This window comes from Sebastes umbrosus, chromosome 2 (assembly GCF_015220745.1).
Source record: "Sebastes umbrosus isolate fSebUmb1 chromosome 2, fSebUmb1.pri, whole genome shotgun sequence".
Classification (NCBI taxonomy): domain Eukaryota; kingdom Metazoa; phylum Chordata; class Actinopteri; order Perciformes; family Sebastidae; genus Sebastes; species Sebastes umbrosus.
Window position 1 is genome coordinate 37,452,044 of NC_051270.1, and position 14,688 is coordinate 37,466,731.

At 41.6% G+C, this 14,688-nt stretch overlaps 1 protein-coding gene across 1 annotated transcript; it reads left to right on the top strand.

Moving 5' to 3' along the window:
• The first annotated feature begins 3,289 nt into the window (after positions 1–3,289).
• dbx1a (developing brain homeobox 1a) lies at positions 3,290–7,190 on the top strand. The gene is made up of 4 exons (XM_037751652.1): positions 3,290–3,904; positions 4,041–4,145; positions 6,133–6,335; positions 6,472–7,190. The coding sequence occupies exons 1-4, from the start codon at positions 3,544–3,546 to the stop codon at positions 6,751–6,753; spliced, it is 951 nt and encodes a 316-aa protein (XP_037607580.1). The 5' UTR covers positions 3,290–3,543; the 3' UTR covers positions 6,754–7,190.
• Positions 7,191–14,688: the final 7,498 nt, after the last annotated feature.

Consider the following 14,688-nt stretch of genomic DNA (forward strand, 5'->3'; position numbering starts at 1 on the left):
TTGAAAAAAATCCCATTAAGGGCCTATAATATTCAACATTTGATGTCAGAAATTCAACTTTATTTCTCATTTATTTTATTAACTTTTTTAAGCCCCTTTAATAACAATATTGACAATATTACAATATCCTTGTAATGTCTTTGGAGACTTCTGTCTTTGTCACTTATAGATAAACAATGTCTATTTTCTATGATATCCGAAAATGTATTGAAAGTAGGCTATTTGGCATGTAATGCAACAGAAAACGTCTACATCTGTCAGAATGGATGTGCTAATTGAAATAAATGATTTTTAATTGACCGAACCCTGCTGGAGAGTTGGATGCGGGCTGAATGGCTGCAGGGCGGAGAGATGGATGGACTGGTGACTGCTGTCACATATACGAGGCTGCAACCAGTCAGCACAATCTGTTCATCACCCGGTTAAGTGAAAAGATTTGGGGAGTTCCTTCTTTTTTCCTCGGTGCGTCCACGTCACCGATAAATAATGAGGGAATAATAAACAGTTAACCACCTGTCGGACCGGCGGCACAATGGGGCGGCCCATAGAGAGCCTCTCATGCATGGGTAACATATTTACTCAGCCTCTTTCACTTAACGAAGCAGAGAGAGAGCCAAGACAATGCTTAACTTCATCTATTTGGTAAACTGGCTGCAGGGACCTGCAGAGCACAACAATCCGATAATATTTGGATATAGTGCATATATTGTACTTCTTTATTGTACAAAATAAAGCTGGAAATTAATTTTGGAATATTCTAAATTTAAGTATGGTGTACTGGTAATCCCTATATTATATAATAAGTGGTTTAAATGAGTAATCCTTCCTGTCCAAGGATACCATAAATTAAATGATCAGTAGGTAATCCCTGTGGGGATCTTAGTTTATACCATAAATGCACATAAACATAATGAAGTGGTGTAAATGTGACTATTAAATATATAAAATACCACATTTAATATTGTAAGAATACAATTATTAATACATATGATCTGATAAAATTGTAATAATTAATCGTTAGACACACTGTAAACTCACAAATACGTACCAATAATATAATAATTTGTAATAAACGTATTGGACCTGGTGATGAAAAATACGCCAAATTAGCCTATAATGCCATGTAAACTTGTAAAACAGTGCTTCCTAGGATGCTTATGGTAAAGTGATGGCTCTTTAACAAGGGGGAGGTGGGTGTTAATATTTCAGAGATGTGCTTTTAATGGCCTTAATTCAGCCGCGGCCAGCTGTTTTTACTCGGCCTGGTAAAGGAGCGGCCGACGTGGCAAGCTTGCAAAGCTCGTAGAAATTAGTCTCGGTCAGCCAGAGCAGCCTATGCTTCCTGCTAACCATCTGCTTAGCGATCACAAAAGGAGGATTTCAGGCAGCCAAGAAGGAGGCTGAAGGAATACGAGGCTCATAAAAAAAAAAAAAAGAAGCTTTGAAGGTCTCGTTACTTAGCGGAGGTGTAGCTGTGGTGATGGTGGTGGTGGTGGAGAGCTGATGGAGAGCTGATGTGTTAACGCCTGTTTGTGCGTCCTGCGTCCTGCGTCCTGCTTGCGCTCATAAAGCAGACGCACCTCTGATGAGCGTCGACTCTCTAAAGGATCATTTCACGGAGGCGTTCCCTTTTAATTATGGGATTGTGGCCAGTTTATATTAGATTGATGTCGAGCCACTTATCGTGATTTGAGTTGAGCCCAAATGATGCAAACTGACTGGCTGGTTTACTCGAAACAGAAATGTCAGTGAGGGACTATAATGTGGACACACACCGTGTGCGTAAATTGACCTTTAAAGTGAATAAAAGTTTGTTTTTACGCACACTTTAAATGAAACACGGAGCCTTTCTTCTTTAGTTTCTTTTTATTAACTGATTTTAAAAACACATTTAAAACAAAAAATATTATCAAAAATAATTTATATTAATTTATATTATTTGGTTGTTAATAATCAAGAGCAAACAACAGTAACTGCTTACGGACTCGCCATCTATACCGGGATATTCCGGTGTTTTTTCTTTAAGTGGAAAAAGAGTGTAGAAAAATAAAACAAAACATATTTAATGTAAAAGAAAAAAAGAAAATAATGAATAAAACACTAAAAATACTAACTCAAAAGCTGACAATAAAAGTTATAAATGACAAACTAAAATACAGATTAATAAAATCAAATCATGTATAAACCTTTTTTTTCGTTTCTTTTACCTAACTTTGATTTTAATTCTAAATCAAACTTTTCCAAATAGTTTTACCGTATTTCTTATTGTAATTGGGTTTCAACAATTAGGCTCTTTTTTTCCTCCTCTTTGGTTCTGCGATGCATTTTTCGCTTAATTGCTTTTCTTTAACGGGTTTTCAGGGGCAAAGCTGACAGAACACGACTCTCAGGCTCCAAGTCGCTTTAATAGGAGTTTTATATGGGCTCTCAGTGTCCGCTCATATGAATGCGTTTTAAATCAAATCACAGATGCACTTTTATTCAGCCGGTTAAAATAGCAGAACAAAACCGTCTTTAGAAATAAAGCTTTTTTTATTCCTCTGGGCTTTTTCTTGAAGCGGAGAGAGAAAGGCCGAGGGGGCCTCCTCTCCTCCTCTCCTCCTCTCCTCCGCAGCTGAAGCTGAAGCTGAGGGTGACAGTTAGTTCATGGTTAACAGGATCAGCAGGCCGCACACTTCTCCTGTATGTGCGCACTGAGCTGCGGCTCTGCTGGGCGCTCAATGGAGCCTGTGCAACAAAAAAAAGTGATATTTAACACATCTGTTAAAGCGTTTTGATAGCAGAAATCCGTTTAAGACATTATTCCATGACGAAGGGCCAGATTGAGTGTTGAGAATCCTATGAAACCCTAAAACTGATTTACATTTGATATGCTGCGCATTGTGGAAAAATGTAGATTTAACAACAAATATATTCTATTAATAGTACTTTTTTATCAGCCTTTTATGTGTTTAATTTTGACGCACTGCAAATAGAATAAAAGAATATTTTTACATTTTTAACGAGTTGGCTGTATTTTGTATATTCTGCATAACAGAGAGAGACACACTGAATGGGAAGAATAAAGTATCTTTTTTTCTTAAGTGCTCATTAAAAGTCCCCCCTATAATGACTGGATCTGTAAAGATTGCTCTTTAATTAGGCCGCTCGCTCTCTGCCAAACAAAACAAATTGAAAGGAAAGTGGTCAACATGCAAAATTGATGACTGAGCCTCTTTTGTGATGGGGACATTGTGTGTTGCTTGCTTATGAAGTCTAATGCAATCATAAATCGCGTCCTCCGGCCAATCAGCGGGCCGGGGGATGCGGCATGAAAGCGACCATGTGGACCCATGTGGACCCATGTGGAGGACTCTGTTGAGCCCCATTGTGGAGGCTCGAGGAGGGGGGGTTGGGGGGGTCAGGCTGCTATAAAACTGCTCTCCCCAGAGTGACACAACCAGAGGAGGTAGCAGACATTCAGACTGATTCTCTCCCAGCTGACACGAGGAGTATCTCACATTTGACACCACTGATTTCTTTTTTTTTCTAAAAACCGGGACCATGATGATCCCAAGTATGCTCGCGCCTCCCGCCTTCTACCCGGGTCTGTACCGGCCCGCCGCCGGTCTGCCGCTCCACCACAGCCTGCCGTCCGCCTTCCACACTCACTCCAGCTTCCTGGTGGAGGACCTGCTGCGGATCAGCCGGCCCGCCGCCTTCGTTAACCGGACCGTCCCGTCGGTGTGCGCCTCTATGCCCACGGCCACCACCACCTTGTCCTTCGGCGGCTGCGCGCCCACGACGACCACCACCGCGGTGACGCGCGATTCGTGCTCGCCGAAAATGTCAGTGTCGAGCAGCAAGGACCCAACTTTTCTCAAGTTTGGAGTGAGCGCCATCCTCGCACCTTCACCAAAGACCGGTGAGTAAAAGACGGGGACTCTGCTTGTTTCAGATTCATCTGCGTCATTCAGGAATGATTCTGTTTAACATGTAATGTTCCTCCACAGTGTCCTCCCATCACGCTCTCCTTTTTAACATGTGATGTTCCTCCACAGTGTCCTCTCACCACCATGCTTTCCACAACCTGACCTCCAAGACCTTCCCCATGCCCTGCTTTGACGGGACCTTTCACCCCATATTCAGGACACCTTATTTACCAGGTAGGCGCAACTTTTACGCACGTCTCCTGTATAGATCCACCTCTCTCCAGCCTTTAAATGGTAAATGGACTTGCATTTATATAGCGCTTTTCTAGTATTCCGAGCACTCAAAGCTCTTTACACTACATGTCAGCATTCACCCGTTCACACACACATTCATACACTGATGACAGAGGCTGCTAAGGTGCCAACTTTGCCCATCAGGATCTAATCTAAATACTCATTCACACACCGATGCCTTCGGGAGCAAATTTGGGTTTAAGTGTCTCGCTCAAGGACACATCGACATGTGACCCGGAGCAGCCGGGGATCGAACCACCGACCTTCCGATTGGTGGACAACCTGCTCTACCCTCTGAGTCACAGCCGCACCTTTACAATTCTGTCTGAACTAATTGCTTTTAAATGTAAAACACTCTCGCACCCTGTCATATATATATATATTTTTTACAAGAGAAGAAGAAATCACTGTCTTATTAATGGGGAGCTGTGGCCCCTGAGCTGTGGCCCCTGAGCTGTGGCCCCTGCCCGGACACACCCACCAGCCCCCTAATTAACCAATTATCACAAATCGTCACGCTCTAAATTTGAGGCGTGGTGTTGAGTTCTAGTCCTCCTTGCTTCCCATTGGGGGCGTTTTGGTATTTCCCTGGCCCAGGGTTTTCCCACAGAGCCCGGGGGGCCACCGGGCCGCCGTGGCGGGCCAACAAAGCTTTCAGCACCGTGACCAATTTGGTCAGCTCCCACCGGGCGAACCACCCACACACCCCGGAGAGAGTGACTTTTACCAGGGGGGTTGGGGTGGGGGGTGCAAAGGCGTGAACCAGTCATGCACTAATTTCCCTATTAGGCGCTATTGAGAGTTTTCAATATTCTCACAAGACCACATAGCGCGTCGTTGTTCCTGATTCAGCTCTACTGTCAGGAGGAGACGGCCAGTTAGTCCAGTTAGCAGTCTGCAGACAGGATCGGTGTCTCGGCTCCAAGGGAGTCCAATAAAGAGAGGTTTATTTTAAACTGCATCCAAGCTGGAGAGAGTTAGTCCCTGCGTGCTGCACGGCTCATAGGATAGGTTACCACTGACCAAACAGTCCTCTCTCTCTCTCTCTCTCTCTCTCTCTCTCTCTCTCTCTCTCTCTGTGTGCCCCCTAAACGTTTATTCTCCCAAGCGGGCCAATCAACGAGTCGAGATAATAAAGAATAATCTCTTAGAAAAGTCTATAAAGTTGCTAGTCCGGTGCTTTCATTCAGACAAATCATAATGGAGATCTTTTCATGGGCTAAGTTGAATGCCTCAACAAAACAACTCCAGCGTCCTCAATAGCTTTTCGTGTTCATTTAATGAAAATGATTTGAAGGCACGAAAGAAGAAGAAGAAGAAGAAGAAGAAGAAGAAGAAGGAAAAAAAAAAAAAAAAAAAGCGCCATTCCCTCCACTCTTCACTCCCCCATCCCCCCCCCCCCCCCCTCTCTCCTCCAGGCATCAGTATTCTGGTATGCAGTTTGTGTTTAGTTTGAAAGTGTAAATCTCCTTTTGTTGCGATAATATATGGCCTTCGCCGCCTGTCCAGAGTCTTTTCTGCGTTAGTTCATTACTACACAATTACCGTTCACGGTTTATTAACTCCTCTATCCGCCCTCACAGGCCTCCCTAAAGGAAATGCTACCTCTTTACCATACCAATGCGGCTGGGGACCGGCCAATGTGCTAATTAGTCACCTCGTGCCATTTCACTCAAAACGGAGACGTATTGCACAGCTCCAAAGGGAGAAAAACTTCCAATAATAACCGGTTAGAAAAAGTATGGGCTTAAAGACAAATCATTATATTCATATAGGTGTGGTTTTATAAAAATATATTTAACATATTCCTAGTTTGGTTCTTTGTGGCTTGTTTTAAGGATCATTTCTTCTCAGCAAAAACAGATATTTTGGCAAAGAAAACATAAAGCTAACAGGTTCCAATGTCTCTTCTGTGTTTGTATTATAGCATCTTCATCCGTGGTCCCTATTCCCGGGACCTTTTCGTGGCCCCTGGCCGCCAGAGGGAAGCCCCGCAGAGGGATGCTGAGGAGGGCGGTGTTCTCCGATGTGCAACGCAAGGCCTTGGAGAAAATGTTCCAGAAACAGAAATACATCAGCAAGCCCGACAGAAAGAAGCTGGCCTCTAAGCTGGGCCTAAAAGACTCACAGGTAAAAACAAACTTCACAAGTGTTTAAAAAGGGTCAATATGTCGTGCGTAATTTGGACGCAGAGCTTTTGTCCACTCCCTGTTAACTCTCATCACTGTTTCCACTTTCTGTTAACTCTCTCTCTCCGTGTCTGCAGGTGAAGATCTGGTTCCAGAACAGAAGGATGAAGTGGAGGAACTCCAAGGAGCGCGAGCTGCTGTCGTCCGGCGGCTGTCGCGAGCAGACGCTGCCCACCAAAGCCAACCCGCACCCGGACCTCAGCGACGTGGGCAAGAAGTCCTCAGCTGAGGAGGAGGAGGAGGAAGAGGAGTTCAGGAGAGAGAAGATGAGGGCCGGGTCCAGCATCTCCTCTCCATCTCTCTCCAGTAAGCACTCGGACTTCTCAGAGTCAGACGAAGAAGAAATAACAGTATCTTAATTTATTTATTTTTTTAAATATATAGAGAGAATATAACCCGTGTTTTGTTTTCATATGAGACTGTGACCACATTTGTAAGAAGCCTGAAAGAGAACCCCATAAATGTCATTGTTAAAAAACAACAACAAAAAAAACAACCTTCACTTAAGTTTGTTGCTTCATCGGCGCATGCGCACTGTACAGGATCTGCTTCTGAGACACAATTTGCTGTTTTGCACAGCTTTGTTCAATTGTACGGTATTTTGTACAATTTTGTATGGAAATTTTATGCCAAGAATATTGTGTTACTTTTACCTTGAATAGAATTGTTTATTGAAAAAAAATGTAGCTATTTCGTTAATAATTTATATGAATTTCTTTAATAAGTATGTTGTATTATGTGCTGTATATATGTTTATATCACACTTTTTGTACAAATACCAAATAAAATTGTAAACATTGCCAAATCAAGTGTGTCTTTATGTTTTTTTAAAGGAACCTTTTGACATAAATAATTAATTTGAATGAATAGCAATAACTTAAGACTATAGTAAAATGAACCCTGGACAGAAACCAGTGATATCAAACCGCACCAAACATCTGATGTAAAGAGATTATACACAAAATACTCTTTTTCAAGTACTGTAACAAATCAGGTCATCAAATTGCTGCAAGCTATAACCCAACTATTTACAAAGTTATGTTACATAGAAAAATGTACATAGAAAAGAAGACTAATCATTCATTTAGTTTGTGATTAATAAACTGACACACGGCAGGCTTTACTCAAGACAAACAGAGAATCAGGATCATAGCAGAAGATCTTCTATAAACTACACAGACACACATATACAGATAAAGAATGTGGGCCACAAATCTGAAAAGACCTCACAAATCTAGTTCTATGCTGTAGGCCACTGGTTCCCAACCTGGGGGTCCCGACCCCCATTAGGGGTCACCAAAGCTTCACAGGGGGTCGCGAGGCCTTCTTGATTTTAAGGGGTGTAAGACAACTTTTTAAAAAAATATACAGTTGGTCTATATCTCAGCAGTTCATTAAAGGCAGGGTTGACGATGTTATCCAGTACACACTATTTGTTATATTGGTTGAAATGGTCTTTACACCCCAACAGTGATCCATTACTGATGAGCTCTGAAAAAGGACCGGAAAAGAGCCGTCATCTGTAGCTGCTGTAATCCTGAAAAACGTCTACCAATCACTGCTTTGCGGTCCGCTTGAAAAGAGCCAATCAGATGCCTCCCTGCTCGTACTCTACCCGTAGCGTGCTCCAGCCTGAACTCAAAGCGCGTTGCCGCCGCACGTTTACTGGAGAATGGAAGAGAAAGCTCAGCCCTGCAGTAGCACTGCCGCGGTTACTTGTCATGAGGTAGCGTTGTTGAGTTGAGATCCTCTCTCCGCTCTGTGTCTGTGAAGTAGTTACGATGCGGCGGTGCGGTTCGGTGGGGGAGGGGGTGGGTTTAGACGGAGCTCCTGAGGCGATGCTATTTTTCAAATTATACTAGCTTTCCAATATCGTCGACCCTATCTTTAATATTTGTGGAAAAAAAACTAAATTAAATTCTTATTTTTAAAGTTTGGATTATTATTTAAAATGGACTTGGACTTGCATTTATATAGCACCTTTCTAGTCTTCTGACCATTTAAAGCTCTTCACACTACATGTCAGCATTCACCCATTCACACACACATTCAAACACTGATGGCAGAGGCTGCCATGCAAGGTGCCAACCTGTCCATCTGGATCTAATCTACAGTAAATACTCATTCACACCGATGCAACATGTGGACTGGAGGAGCCAGGGATCGAACCGCCAATCTTCCGATTAGTGGACGACCCGCTTTACCTCTGAGGGCACAGTGAAGAGCTGAACACTAGTTATATTCACAGAGTCTTCCCTCTCTGCAAAAAGAGCTTCGTCCTGCATTACAAAAGTACGCAGTTAAAACAACCAAAGAGCTGATAGAACAATGTCCAAGCATCAGGGAGAAGAAAACACTGAATTTGTCAAAAACAAGAAGCCTATTAAGTATGTATGATTTCTTAAAGACTGAACAAATACATAAAACAGACGTGAATCGTATTAAAAGTTCCTAAAAATAACAGGAAAACTCATCTCTGATGCAACATTCACAGGAAATAATCTGCTCAAAATTCATCCAAATAGCTTTTTTTAACACAAACTTCCTGCAGTTATTGTGTTCACTATTTGGGTTTATCAGTTGTTCTGTACTGTTATTGTCATGCATTGAATATAATATGAAATATCCATATAATATGTCACTTAATCCGTGGTCATCCGTTAACTCAAGGGTAGAGAATGGGTCCCCTTAAGGAAAAAGGTCGGGATGCACTTCTGTAGGCCTACGTCTCAGCAGTGCTGAAAACCCTGCAGGGGGCAAACACACATTCAGCTTTTGGCTTCTATCTGGAGATCAGAATGAACATTGCATAAGGTCTTAGACAAAAACACTGAAAGCGACAGAAGCTGTGCTGTACGACATGAGCCTGGCTTTAAGGGGAGGCATTAAAGATGAATAGGGTAAATGTACCTAATAGATATCACCCTGAAACTTCTTCAGTTTTCCCCCAATTATTTTTTTGTATTACAAGTTTTCTGAATGTTCATGCTAAAATATGCAAATGAGGCATTATCTTATTAAATATATGATAATTTGCATGCATTTCGAGAACAGAAATCTGAACAAAAGTCAGGTTTAATATCCTTGTTTCATTTTGTTGACATATTAGAGTCAAAGGATTTTACAGAAAGGATTTTTTATATCTTTTTGTGAATCAGAAAATACTGTGAACAACCATAAACAGCCACAGTCTTTTATTTTTTAGAAATAAAATGTTCTATGTATCAGGCTATGAATGATATATGAGCAAACGCCTCAGTAGAAACCTTCAGAATATAGATAGGAATGAAACTGGAAAGTTTGGTGTATGTAAGTGCTACTGACGTGGAGATTTCTGGCTTAGAGTGAGAAAAACCTTATTTTGAGAAAACAGCCTTGAAATATTTGTATCGTAAAATTCAGATCTAGCCAGTGAGCTAGCCACCGCTCTGCACTGCTCTCATATGGCGGTTACAGCCGGCTCAGCCGTCGCCATGTTGAGAGCCGTGCGGTGGCAATAGAAATGCTCCCAATCTCCAACATGTTCTCATCCCAACTCATCACATACCGATGCTTTGTCAGACCCCTTGGCGTCACTTTTTGGTAAAAGTAAACAGGGGCTTAATGCTCAATTTAACAAAGACATTTCCTTAGGTTTAGGAAAGAAAACCACTTAGTTAGGTTTAGGAAAAAACAACATGATTGGGCTTAAAATTACTAAGTTTTTACAGTGAAAATGTAGTAATAATATATATACTGGAAAAACAAAGTTCGGAAACTTGTGTTTGGTGGATTATTTCTCTGTTGTATCATTGCTAATTGGCATTGTATTTTACATCGTTGGAAAGCCTGTTTATTTACCTTCACAATGATGTCCAACTTGTAAGGATCATGCATTTGTGGGATGAGCAGCACAGCTGATTATGTAGGTAGCGCCCAAGAAAAATTTGCCAAAATGCTCTGCCAATGGTAAACAGTGTATTCTCATAAGGCTACCAGGAAGCCTGCAGGAAGCCTGCGATGATTGCCCTTCACCGTCAGGCCCGTTTGCGCTGGTGTCGACAACACAGACAATGGAACCTGAACATGTGGGGGAATGTCATGTTCAGTGATGAGTCCAGGTTCTGTCTGCCAAAGTTGGATGGCAGGGTTAAAGTATGGAGACAACGCGGAGAACGCTATGCTGATTGTAGCACCGATCGAGTAACAGCTTTTGGTGGGGGCAGTGTCATGGTGTGGGGCGGCATCTCCCTCACTGGCAAAACAAGGCTTGTCATCATTGAAGGCGAACTCAATGCAGTGAGATATCGGGATGAGATTCTGCAGCCAGTGGCGATCCTATATCTCCACAATCTGGGACCTAACTTCATCCTCCAAGATGAAAATGCTCGCCCCCACAGAGCCAGGGTTATCACAGACTGCCTCCACAATGTGGGAGTAGAGAGAATGGAACGGCCTGCCAAGAGTCCAGACCTCAACCCAATTCAACACTTGTGGGATCAGCTTGGGCGTGCTGTACGTGTTAGAGTGACCAACACAACCACGCTGGCTGGCCTGCAATGAATCCTGGTTGAGGAATGGAACGCCATCCCACAGCAACGTGTGACCAGGTTGGTGACCAGCATGAGGAGGAGGTGACAGGCTGCTGTGGCTGCGCAAGGATCTTCCACCCGCTACTGAGGCTCCTGACATATTGTATTAAATGAATAAAGTGTTAAATTGCCAATATGTCTTGTTTGTTCCTTGTTACTGATAGAGAGTTCAATCATCCAATCCACCAAACAACTCAAAACAAGAGTCAACACCAACAGGAGAATACACTGTTTACCATTGACGGAGCATTTTGGCAAATTTTTCTTGGGCGTTACCCACATAATCAGCTGTGCTGCTCATCCCACAAATGCATGATCCTTACAAGTTGGACATCATTGCGAAGGTAAATAAACAGGCTTTCCAACGATGTAAAATACAATGCCAATTAGCATTGTAACAACAGAGAAATAATCCATCAAACACAAGTTTCCGAACTTTTTTTTTCCAGTTTATATACACACCGATCAGCCATAACATTAGGACCACTGACAGGTGAAGTGAATAACATTGATTATCTTGTTACAATGGCACCTGGCAGTGGGGGGGATATATAAGACAGCAAGTGAACATTTTGAACTTTGAACTTTGTGTTGGAAGCAGAAAAAATGGGCCAGCATAAGGATGTGAGCGACTTTGACAAGGGCCAAATAGTGCTGGCTAGACGACTGGGTCAGAGCATCTCCAGAACTGCATCTCTTGTGGGATGTTCCCGGTCTGCAGTGGTCAGGACCTACCAAAAGTGGTCCAAGGAAGGAAAACCGGTGAACCGGCTGACAGGGTCAGACCCGAGGCTCATTGATGCACGTGGGGAGCGAAGGCTGGCCCGTGTTGTCTGATCCAATAGAAGAGCTACTTTAGCTCAAACTGCTGAAAAAGTGAATGCTGGTTCTGATATAAAGGTGTCAGAACACAGTGTGCATTGCAGTTTGTTGCTTATGAGGCTGTGTAGCCGCAGACTGGTCAAGGTGACCATGCTGACCTAATGTTATGGCTGATGGGTGCATATATTCGTTACAGGGACTCCTTTTCTACCATTGAGAAAACTGACGACCCCTGACTAATTGACATATTTTATGGATTTTTCATATTATATTCAATGCAAAACAATAACAGTACAGAACAACTATTAAACTGTACAATCAACCCAAATAGTGAGTTTCCTCTTATTTTTAGGAACTTTTAAAGCTTCAGTAGGCAGTATATTTATGGCATCATTGGGAAAAAATTCCCTAATAACCTTTCAAAATATTGTAATTCAAGTAAGATAACTAGACTTCTGCTCCCCATCACGGCTCTGTTTTCAGGCTTTAGAAAATCTAGCCCATGACGGGAGACTTTGACCAATCACAGGTCATTTCAGAGAGAGAGCTTTCCTATTGGCTGTGCTCCGGTCATGTGACCGGAACTTGGCGTTCCTTCTCAACCTGATCTCAACATGGCTGACAGGTCACAAACTTTCTCATTTTACAGCTAAACCGTGCACTACAAGATGATTCTTAAAACATTTGAGGAGAGAAATAGGCATTAACGTAACATAATATTGATTCATATTTGATCAGCGCTGCCTAGTTTGACCATTTGGTTGAAGTTCGCGAGTGATTGACAGCCGGCTCTCATAGACAGCAGATGGACAGCAGACCTCAGATCAGCTCTTGCTGCTTGTTTTCCTCCGGTCTGTGAAATCTTGCAGATGCCGTTAGGAGCACCGGAGGACACTGGAGGACACCGGAGGACACAGAGGCACATGATTTTTTTCAGGATACCTGTTTCATGTATTACTGTCACCGTATAGCGACCGTATTATGAAAATATTTATAGATTTGCTCCAAGAAGAAGGCCTCGTGACCCCTAGTGGGGTCGGGATCCTCAGGTTGGGAACCATTGAATTAGACTATTGTGCTTTGTGGGGACACTTTGTCTGATCTCACTTCTTCAAAGGGTGGTTTGACTTGGTATTAGGGTTAAAGTAAATCATTATATTTAAGTTAGGGTGAGGGGCAGGGTCCTTACAAGTATAGTAATGTGTCTACAAGTCCACATGTTTGTGTGGGCTATCAAGGGAACCACTGCAAAGAGTTTCATGTTCCAGCTCTGTGATGACATCCTATCAGTTAATTGCATCCTTCCTATTCAGACACACACATTCACCTTCTGTGGTGTCAATATTTTCTTGTTGGGCTTCAGGGCCATCTAGTGTGAATTTATTGTCAGTGCAATCTTTGTGGGCTGTTGGAAATGAAACAAATGACACATGAAGACATGATAAAAATAGAAAGGACAAATGTTCTTAGGAGTTTTGTCTTTAAACCAGACAACATTTTCTAGATGAATATATCACACAAAGCATCAAATATAATGTCTTAAAATTAAATGGAAACAAATATAAACGGACCCATCACATTAATGTTAACATCCTATTTTATGGGCATCTAATACAGATAGTGTGACGTAAACAGCTTTAAATCTGTTCACATACAGATATAAATAGACGTCACGAACGGTGATATATATATATATATTTTAAACCAGAGTAAACAGTTTGTACACATCTCCCCAGTTTTAGCCTCTTTACGCTGGCTTCCAGTGCATTTTAGATTAGTAAAAATAGTCTAAATGCACTAAATGGTCTGACACCTCACTATACCTCTGATCTTTTATCCCTGCATGACCCTGCTCGTACTTTGAGGTCCTCGGGCAGGAGCCTTTTATCTGTTCCAGGCTGAGTCACTGGCTTCCTTTAAATCTAAACTCAAAACATACTTTTATCACACTGCCTTCCCTGATTTTACCTGACTCTAGTTTTTATTCTGTTTTATAGGTTTACTATTTTAATTTGTATGTTGTTATATTGCTATTTGATACTTTTATTTTGTTATTGATGTGTTTTTTTGTTTTTATGTGAAGCACTTTGTAACTTGGCATGGCCATTTTCAAAGGGATCCCTTGACCTCTGACCTCAAGAGATGTGAATGAAAATGGGTTCTATGGGTACCCACGAGTCTCCCCTTTACAGACACACCCACTTTATGATAATCACATGCAGTTTGGGGCAAGTCATAGTCAAGTCAGCACACTGACACACTGACAGCTGTTGTTGCCTGTTGGGCTGCAGTTTGCCATGTTATGATTTGAGCTAAATGCAGTACCTGTGAGGGTTTCTGGACAATATTTGTCATTGTTCTATGTTGTTAATTAATTTTCCAATAATATATATATATATATATATATTATTGGAAAATTAATATATATATTAATATATATATATATACATTTGCATAAAACAAGCATTTTTGCACACTCCCATGTTGATAAGAGTATTAAATTCTTCTCCCTTTAAGATACATTTACATACACATATACATACATCGATATATAGTGTATATATGTAGTTAGTATTATTTTCTCTCTCTCTTTTTTGTCTTATTTTTATTTGTTTCATTTATTTTCTATATTTATGCTTATGTAAAGCTCTTTAATTGCCTTTGCGTCTGAAATGTGTTATATAAATAAACTTACCTTACTTACCTACCGTTAATTCCTAACATTAGCTAACGGTAGTGTAACATTACGTTTCTAATTTATTTCCATAGGCATATTGTTACATTAGTAGTTGTTACATAGTCATCTCTTATTTATTGTCATCCTCACTGTCGACCGGCTCCTGCACAAGAGGCGCTATGTTTTGTATTACTCATAATAATAGTAACGCTTTTCTCTCGTCC

Coding starts and splice junctions, on each gene's coding strand:
- dbx1a (XM_037751652.1), top strand. CDS start 3,544: ATGATGATCCCAAGTATGCTCGCGCCTCCCGCCTTCTACCCGGGTCTG. Junction 4,146..6,132: donor CAGGACACCTTATTTACCAG/GTAGGCGCAACT, acceptor TTTGTATTATAG/CATCTTCATCCGTGGTCCCT. Junction 6,336..6,471: donor TGGGCCTAAAAGACTCACAG/GTAAAAACAAAC, acceptor CCGTGTCTGCAG/GTGAAGATCTGGTTCCAGAA.